The sequence below is a fragment of the Myodes glareolus genome, chromosome 23 (assembly GCF_982192425.1).
Source record: "Myodes glareolus chromosome 23, mMyoGla1.1, whole genome shotgun sequence".
Lineage (NCBI taxonomy): Eukaryota > Metazoa > Chordata > Mammalia > Rodentia > Cricetidae > Myodes > Myodes glareolus.
This window is the reverse complement of record NC_142048.1, coordinates 39,643,018-39,652,081: the sequence shown is the minus strand read 5'-3', so window position 1 is coordinate 39,652,081 and position 9,064 is coordinate 39,643,018. Positions and strand designations below refer to the sequence as shown.

General features: G+C 42.9%; 1 protein-coding gene across 4 annotated transcripts in view; it reads right to left on the bottom strand.

Moving 5' to 3' along the window:
- Positions 1–6,185: 6,185 nt before the first annotated feature.
- Positions 6,186–9,064, bottom strand: part of Wrn (WRN RecQ like helicase) — a 101,152-nt gene continuing 98,273 nt past the window's right edge. For all 4 annotated transcript variants that reach the window (XM_048456539.3, XM_048456538.3, XM_048456540.3 and 1 more), the window contains one exon: positions 6,186–8,324. In XM_048456539.3, the coding sequence (XP_048312496.3) occupies positions 8,205–8,324 (120 nt within the window). In that variant the 3' untranslated portion in view covers positions 6,186–8,204. The remainder of the gene's footprint in view (positions 8,325–9,064) is intronic.

Genomic DNA, 9,064 nt, shown 5'->3' with positions numbered 1-9,064 from the left:
TGGGTCACGGATATCAACACAGACCCCAGCTACAGTAGGACCACAGACCCAGACATGGTCCCTGGCAGAAGTCTGGGCCTGGATGTCATCCTGGCATTGGGTGGCAAGCAGACCACCCACATCAGCCTGTTCTTTGCCACCCTCGCTTCTTCAGTTCCGCCTTTTTCTATAGCACCTGACCATTCTGCTCTTTCTCTCATCTCTTCAGCATACACACACACACACACACACACACACACACACACACACACACATATTATATATATTTGTTCATCGGGCAGGTCTATGGATGGTTTTATTCAGCCTAGACTGTGAGGGCCAAGCTGGCCCCCTTCCTTCTGTTTTCACCTGTCTGAGCTGAGTGACAGCAGGTAAACCTGAGGACACCTTCAGTCAGCCTGCAAAGGTATGCTTTTATTATAAATGTAATAAAAAGGAAAGCAATATAAAATGAGTGAAATATGTAACACTGTTTCTTGTAAACAAAGGCAACAAGCAAACGACACTGCCATAATCAGCATCAACATTTTTAAGGAATTCATAATGCCAGTGATGGTTTAATCCGCTGATCCTTAGGAAGACCAGTCTTTCTTCCTTTGTATTGTCATTGACAAAAAAAAATTCATACATTATATTCTGATCACACTTTGCTCCTTCCCCAACTCTTCCCAAATTTTCCTACCCTTCCCCCCACCAACTCTACTCCATGCCCCTTGTTTCTCTTTAAAAGACAGCAACAAATAACAAGAAACTCATGTACACACACACACACATACACACACACACACCACAAAACTGGAAACCAAAACATACAAGTAAAAGATCAACAAGACAAAAACTGTCCAAGAAAAGCAACATAAGACAAAAAGTCTACAGAAATACCATTGTTAATTTTGTGTTGGTCATCTAAGCACAGGTCACTCCTGAGCACAGGGTCTGCCCTAAAGTATGGTTAGAGTCAATGAGACTCTATTGAAGAAGACTAATTTTTCCTTTGCCAGCAGATACCAAACTGCCAATAGCTTCTTGGTAGGTGGTGGAGCTTGTGTCCGCCTCCCCATCTCAGTGTTGGAACCCTAAGTTACAAGGTAGTGGGTTTCATTATGGCATCTGCCATTTCCCCTTAACATTTTTCTGCAAACTCCATAACTTAATTGATGTGGGAAGACTCCTCCCACTGTGGGCAGCACCATTCCCTAGCAAGGGTCCTAAACTGTAGAAGAGCAGAGAAGTCAAGCTGAGGGCAGGTAAGCAAGCGAGCGAGCAAGCAGGCTGCATGTGCTCACTGCTCTTGACCATGGGTGTGATGGGACGACTCTCTCAAGTTCCTGCCACCTCCCTTCGTCCTGTGATGGACGAAAATCTGGAATTGTGAACCAAAATGAACCCTTTCTCCTCTAAGTTGCTTTTGTTGGAGTGTTGATCGCAGCAACAGAAATGACCGGGGGGAAAAAAACAAATAGAGCTAAAACCCTCTGAAACCACGAGACAGTAAGTCTCCCTTTTAAGTCTTCCATCAGGTATTGTAAGAGAAGTAAAAATTTTAATACAGTACCTTCACTATATGAAAACAACAGTAAAGTTTTCCTTGTTAAACTGTGCTTTACAATTTTTATTTTTCCATTTTATTCATTTGGGGGAGGAGGGTAGCACAATGCCATAATTATGTGTGGAGGTCAGATGATAACCTACAGGAGCCAGTTCTCTCCTTCCAGGAGTTTGACAGCAGGCAATCTAAGCCATCTCACCATAGCCGAACCATGATTTGAAGAACAGAGAGAGACGTGTAGCTGGTGGACTTAAAGTGTGGACAAGGAGGACATATTAGTTACTTTCCTGTTGCTCTACTAAAAACCCATGACCAATGTAACTTAGAAAATGAAGGGTTTGTTGGGGACTTAAACCTCCGAAAGGATAATATATTATTCCATGATAGCGGAGAGCAACAGGCACCTAGAGCAGCAAAGAGCTCACAAAAATGGCGGAAGTCTTTTGAACACTCAAAGCCTGCCCTCAGTGACGCCCCCTGTCCAGGAATGCTATGTCTCCTAAGCCTCCCAGGCAGCAAGGATTTAAATGCCGGGGACTTATGGGGGGCATCTCCTCCAAAGCATCTCAAACGGCTTGCAGTGAGTAAAAGAAATCATCAAAACAGTGGAGGGAAAAGAAAAAGGGCTAAAGAGCGGCTGGAGCCAGTTCCCTGACCCAGCACACCCGGGGTTTGCTTGCCGATTTCCAACCAGGCACAGCCCACCTTACACTTCAGTCTCTGGGAAAATGGCACATCTTGTCACTCTCAATACCGTGTGTGTGCAAATTGGCTGGCTGTTCCTGAAATGCCTCCCTATTTCATACTTGGACAGTCCTTACTTCCTCAGATGGGACAGATCCTCTCTCTCTCTCTCTCTCTCTCTCTCTCTCTCTCTCTCTCTCTCTCTTTCTCTTGTCCAGAGCCACTATGTACTGTGAACAAGTTGTCTAGTCTGTGTATGTTTTTTTGCATTTATGTCTATTCAGTCAAGACTCTGAGGGCTTCCATGTTTCTCTACTCCATTTCCATATCCAAACGAGCCAGCCCAGGTTCCGAGCACAGACCCATTTCCTCTGTGCTGGTTGTCACATTCGTTCTTCAGTGAGTGTTGAACTGCCTACGGCAGGCTATAAATTTAAAATTTTTTGAGTCCCCATTGTTCCAAGGCAGAAAGGTATACACCATGCCCATCTTTCCCTCTTGGTTTTCAGTTTTGTACTAGTACTAGATAAGTGACTACATTGCTAAGTGGATTGACCCAAACCAATTAAAACCCTATCAACCATATTACCTGAAATTGCCAATTTTGACCAGCAGATGGTGGTCTTGAACCAGTGTGGTAAAATGCTAGATCGGTTTGCCAGTGTGAAAATAAGCCAAAGCAAATAAATAACACAACATGGGCTCACATGCTCTTAAAGGATGCTTAAAATAGTATAAAACTCAAGCAAGTCAAAGAAAATTATAAATTACTCCTACCAAAACTAAGAGCGTTTGAGGGTAGGGGGGTTTCAAGACCCTCTCCTCCTGTCTTAGTCAACATTCTGTCTTAGTTTAAATATCCATAATCAGCTAGGATAAGACTTGGGAGAATTAAACGTATATTTCAGACTGAGAATTAATTGAGATCTACTTCATGAACCAGAATATTCCATGGAAACCAATTACTGATTATTTTGATAACTCCTTCCACAATATCCATCCCTCTCTCTTTTTTTGTTGTTATGATTAAACAGAAACATTACCTTGGTACACTGAGAAATCTAGCTGAGTGCCCCTAAATGTCCAAACTGTCTAACTAATCCACTTACATCAAGCCATTAGGCGGCCTCCTAATCTCCTGATTGTTTTCTCCTGCAGCTTGCCTGTAGGAAGGGTGTCAATGGCTACTGTTTACTGGTCACAAGGCCATTCTGTTCTCCAAATGCTCCAAGTCTGCTTCCTCTTTTACACAGTGATCATAAGAAGAGTCTTATGGTGGATCCATGTGCTCAAGGCTGGAATCACAAGTCAGTCAATTCTCACAGCTCTGTAGTGTCTCCACCCACTACGCTATTACCCGCCCCACAACCCCTCCTTACCCTCTTTAAGGGGAGCCATATATTGCTTTTCCTTTGGTCACGGTGTCCCGGGCTCCAGAACTACACTCTGCAGACAGCAAGTACTCACTAAATGCATTAAATCAACTAAGAGCCAAAAATCTGCCTTGAAACAGGAGTCCACTTCAGGCTGCCGGCACAGATCTCCAGCCGAGCACAACGAGACAGGAACCGGAAACAGGACCATGGGGAGGTCCAGCAGTAGTGTCTGTGAGACAGGCTGCCCGACTCTGGATACCCAGACGCTGTCTTCTCTCGTAGATGCTTCTGCAGTTAGGGAGGAAAAACTGCAACAGGGACAAACTGTTTGCTTATCTGTTTGAGGCAGGGTCTCACCACAGTCGGGTCATTTCGCTGCACCCTGCATCCTCCTGCATCCACCTCCCAAGTGCTGGTATTGCATGCATAGTTTACTATGCCCAGATCTGACTCTCAACATTAGTGTGGAGTTCAATGAGGCTTGATGTTTCTAAGTAACTTGCCCAATCACCTAGCTAATAAATAGCAGAGCTATGAACTTTATGTGTTGCTGATGGCTAGGGTTACAAATGGAAGCTTTTGTGGTCCGTGTGATTTGAGACCAGACGTAACCCAGCTATCTCAACAGAAGTAAGACCTAGGACTAGCAGAATTGTAGAGATGACTAAGGGCCCAGATGTCGCCCCAGCTGACACGGCTCCGGGTAGATCCTATAGCATGTGGATACTCCCATTCATTCATTCATTCAGCGTTTTCTGGTTTCCTGCCTGGTATTACTATTTTCTAGGTGGCAGACATAGCCATGGACAATACAGACAAAAATTGCTCCTCCTCCTGTCGAATTTATATTCTAGTGGGACATCATACACAAACAATTGGGCACAACTTCTAATACATTGGAAATGGGATGTGGTACACTTTCATAAATTGGAACAGGTAAAAGAGACTGCACTGCAGTGCATTACAATGTTAAATAATTCAGGCAAGATATTGTTTTGTTGTGGCAATGCCTGGGATGGGAGCCACAGTCGTTAGTTAGTGTACTGGGTCGTGCTGGGGTGGGAGTCACAGTCATTAGGGTACTGGGCGGTGCTGGGGTGGAAGCCACAGTCGTTAGGGTACTAGGCAGTGCTGGGGTGGGAGCCACAGACTTTAGGGTACTGGGCGGTGCTGGGGTGGGAGCCACAGACTTTAGGGTACTGGGCAGTGCTGGGGTGGGAGTCGCAGTCGTTAGGGTACTGGGCACTGCTGGGGTGGGAGCCACAGTCGTCAGCCAGTTGGGGATTTCTGTAATGGTCTCTGTCTGCTGCAAAAGGACACTATGCTGATGAGGGGTGAGAGCTGCACTTCTCTGGATGAAAGACTAAGCATTCTGGGTGGAGTTAGAAAGTGTCCTGGTTTAGGAAAGCAGTGGGGGTAGGCACTCCTCTAGGATCCATGAGCTCATCAGCCATGGTAGTTGGCTGGGTTTATAGTACTGGATATGGATTCCCTCCAACTAAGTGGGCTGTAAGGCCCTTAGACAGCTAGCTGTGGGTTTATAGTACTGGATGTGAATTCCCTCCAACTAAGTGGCTGTAAGCCCCTTAGACAGCTGTTGGTTACCCCTGAGATAGAAATGCCACTACTGTACCTTGGAGGTATCTTGTCATACTGGTCATAGCCATGATTCACAGGCTTCACAGCTGGACAGGATTACTGATTGCTTTTCATTCTTGACAGTTTGCACTGCGCCTTTCAGTGCTAGGAGAGCTAGTCCCCAGGGAGGAGCTTCCATGTCAGTTCCAGTGTGGTTTCTCTAAATCCCGTGCCCAGCATGTGCAGTATCTCCAGCAGCAGGCTCTTACCTTCAAGTTCCCGGAGGCAACTGATAGCGAAGGCAATAGCCTGTATTGATCAGGGAGTTGCTTGGACTTCATTGTCCAACAACTTGAAGGGAGGCTTCTCATGCTTAACACTGGGGGTTTTATAAGTAGTCTCTTGTTCCTGAGGGGAGGAGCATTATCACCCGAGATAGCATAATTTTATTTAAACCATACACACACACACACACACACACACACACACACACACACACACACACACACACACGTGTACAGAGAGAGAGAGAGAGAGAGAGAGAGAGAGAGAGAGAGAGATCTAGGCCAGCTGAACATAGTGAGCTCCAAGCTGAACAAGGCTATATTGAGACCATGTGAAGAAACCAAACCAAGCCCAATACGTTTAAATAAACATAAAGTCTTGCTTCCCTATGGCTTTTCAGACATCGTTAGTGTTAGTTTCGCCTCCTCCTTCCCTCTTCCTCTGTATTGCTTTTCCTCTCCCTCAGCAGTTAAAGTCCCTGCCTCGTTCTTCCCACTGCCCTTCACAGCACCTGTCTTCTTCTACCCCACACCCACTCCTAGCCCTGCCCGCATGCTCCTTCTTCAGTGCCCTCAAGCTTGCTTTTGACTTTCCTGGTTTCTGCAGTTACTCAGTATACACTCATATACACAGAAATATTCTCAGATCTGAGACTTTCCTGGTTTCTGCAGTTACTCAGTATACACTCATATACACAGAAATAGTCTCAGATCTGAGACTTTTTCCAAAGATTTATTGATTCATTTAAAAACAGCCATAGTAAACCAATTACATTTTAACATAAATACTGTTTGTTTTAAAGGGGTATTTTCATCAAAACTTGACAAGGACGTCACTGTTCCATTTCTGTAAACGTTCTGATTGTGTAGATGAGCTTAGGAGAAGAGGCTGGGGTCCTGGCCTTCTACATTCGGTATGTTTGGAAACTCTACTTTGCCTGAGGTATGTGAGGAAAACCCAAGTTCATACAAATATGCAGTTGGAAAAGACTGGATATTTTCATAGCTTTTTAAATAACAGTAGAGAATCTTCTTTGCAGCTATACCAACTGCAGAGTTTTAATGATTATTCCTGCCGTGTAATAGGAAACTACAGCCATCACTTTTCATTCTTGGTTACACTGAGATTTACTGGTCCCTTTTCTGCCTCCATCAGGTCTGTTAAACAATGTATCTCTATATTACATCATGTCTCAGTCATCCATGTAACACTGATTTCTTAGATTACTTAGATGTTCTAGATTTAAAAAAAAAAAACTTTAGATAGCATCAAAAAAAATCAAGTGTTGATTTTATCCATCTCATTAGAAAAGTCTTCATGTCAAGGAAAGCTGCCCAGGTTCCCAGTGAAGGGCTTGAGTTCACCAATATTCTAAGTTCTACTAGAGATTTCAGTTTTATCACTGAGAATAAATGTTAGTAAGTAATTTTCTTTAAAGGAATAGGCTAACTTCATTCAGTCTTGAGGAAAAATCTGCTAAATAATCAGGTCTAAAATTTTTGACAGCAAATTTTGTTTTTCAGTTCCATTAAAAAACTGTCCAATTCAACTCATAATTCAAATAATTAAGCAGGTATTTTCCTACAGATGGCCACTATATCCAGCATGAAGCTTGAGGTCATAGAGAACACCAACTCATATGTTGTAGAAGCACATTAAGGCACAGAAATATAGAAGTATCTAGAGAATGTCCATGGCAAACTTAATGGGAGCTACTGTCTGTAATAGGAAGCAGAAAATGAGAACATGGGGATTTTATGTTTAAGTATAATCTGAATGTTTTATGATAAAATTCATCCACATATTATAGGTGTAACAAGTTAAGAAAATACACATATAAAATTCTGGCAGGTTACAAAAAGCGGCTTTGATTATCTCCCAGTGGAACCCTGGGTGGCTTCCCCCCCCAGCTACTCTGAATTCAAGCATGTATTTCTTCTGTATTAATAACAGTCCATTTCTATTTACAAAAAATTAATCAAAGGTTAAAAAGAAATAAGCCATATGGTAAACTGCTTAAAGTTAAATAACAAAAGTTTACACAGAACAGAGCTGAGTTTTAAATTTTTAAGTTCTTTGTGAAACATAAGACATATTCATTTTTGGCATCTTCAAACATTGAAGGTACTCATCGTAAATAAATAAATGAAAATTAAATATATTTAATATTCAGTATGGAAGACATTGCTTTACTTGAAAAATAATACACATTGTGTGGAAGATGCATAGCATTTAGTTGCCTTTGTAACTGGAGCCCTTCCAACACTCCCCACTCCATTTAAACAGAAGCCAATGTGTGGTGCACTGGCATCATCTGGCAGTGCACACAGAAAGTAAAGACAATCTGTAAAACAAGCCTGCTGGCGTACATTCACAGGACACCATCTGGCAACTCAAGACTGCTTCCTCTCAGTCAGTATACAACTACTAGCCCGCTCTCTAGGTCAGAGACACAGCCTACATTCCCCTCGTCCATCACCAGGGGAGGAGAGAGACTGCACATGAGACCTAGGGTTCTGAAGGGAACCAACATCGAGGCTCCAGCTTGTACTCGGGGTCTTTGACGATTCAGATGCCTCACCTCAACTGTGGATGGGAGATTAAAGACTCAGTGCTCAATACTTAAGTGAGTTTTACTTTGACCCTTAAGAAATTTTAAGGTTAAAATATTTCTTTGCATTCTTTACAGGAACAAGGACAGCAGGACACACAAGTTGGTCTGCAGCTGTCTCCTAACTAAAAAGACCTTTCTTTTTGGTCTTGGCCATTGATGAGCTGCCAGTATCAGCTGAGGACACATTTCCTTTGGCAAACCACTCAGGTAATTTTCTTTTTGACGTTTCAGATGACATCTACAGAGAACAGAAACACAAAGAAATATTCATACAACTGAAAAAAAGCATAAGAGCTGTAAAAAACAACTCGGACATCCTGAACAACTCTCCTCAACCAAGCAAAGTGAAATAGAAACATCTAGAGAATCCTTTTGGGGTTGAAAAATCTAATAAATAAATAAAAGAGAAAAATCTATCATTCCCTTAAGCATTTACTTATAATCCCAATATCATCCACTTTAAAGATGATTTGTTATTATTATTATTATTAGTGTGTGTATGTGTCTACGTGTACATGCTACATCGACTACAATGGCCATGTGGAAGTCAGAGGCATCATTCAAGGCTCCCTTCTGATCTTTCTAGAATGTTGCAGAACAGCCTCTCTTATTGTTTCTGCCATATTGTGGACTCCACGCTAGCTAGCCTACAAGCTTCAGGCATTTTCCTTGTCTCCACCTCCCTATGGCCATAGGCATACCGCGATCACAAATGCATGCCACTGGATCTGCCATTTTCATACGGGTTCTAGGAATCAAACTCAACCGCCGGCCTCGAAAGCCTTTGCCCACTGACCATCCCACTGGCTTCAGTATTGACTTTCAAGATACTCAAGTTCAGGCACTCATTTGCCATGTAAAAACTGAACATTATTTCTGATCTACACAGCACGACACAGTTATTTTGGGTTGAGCAAAGTGGCGAATTTAAAGGATTCAGTGTTAAACACTCATCTGGCATGCACAAGGTCCCAAGTC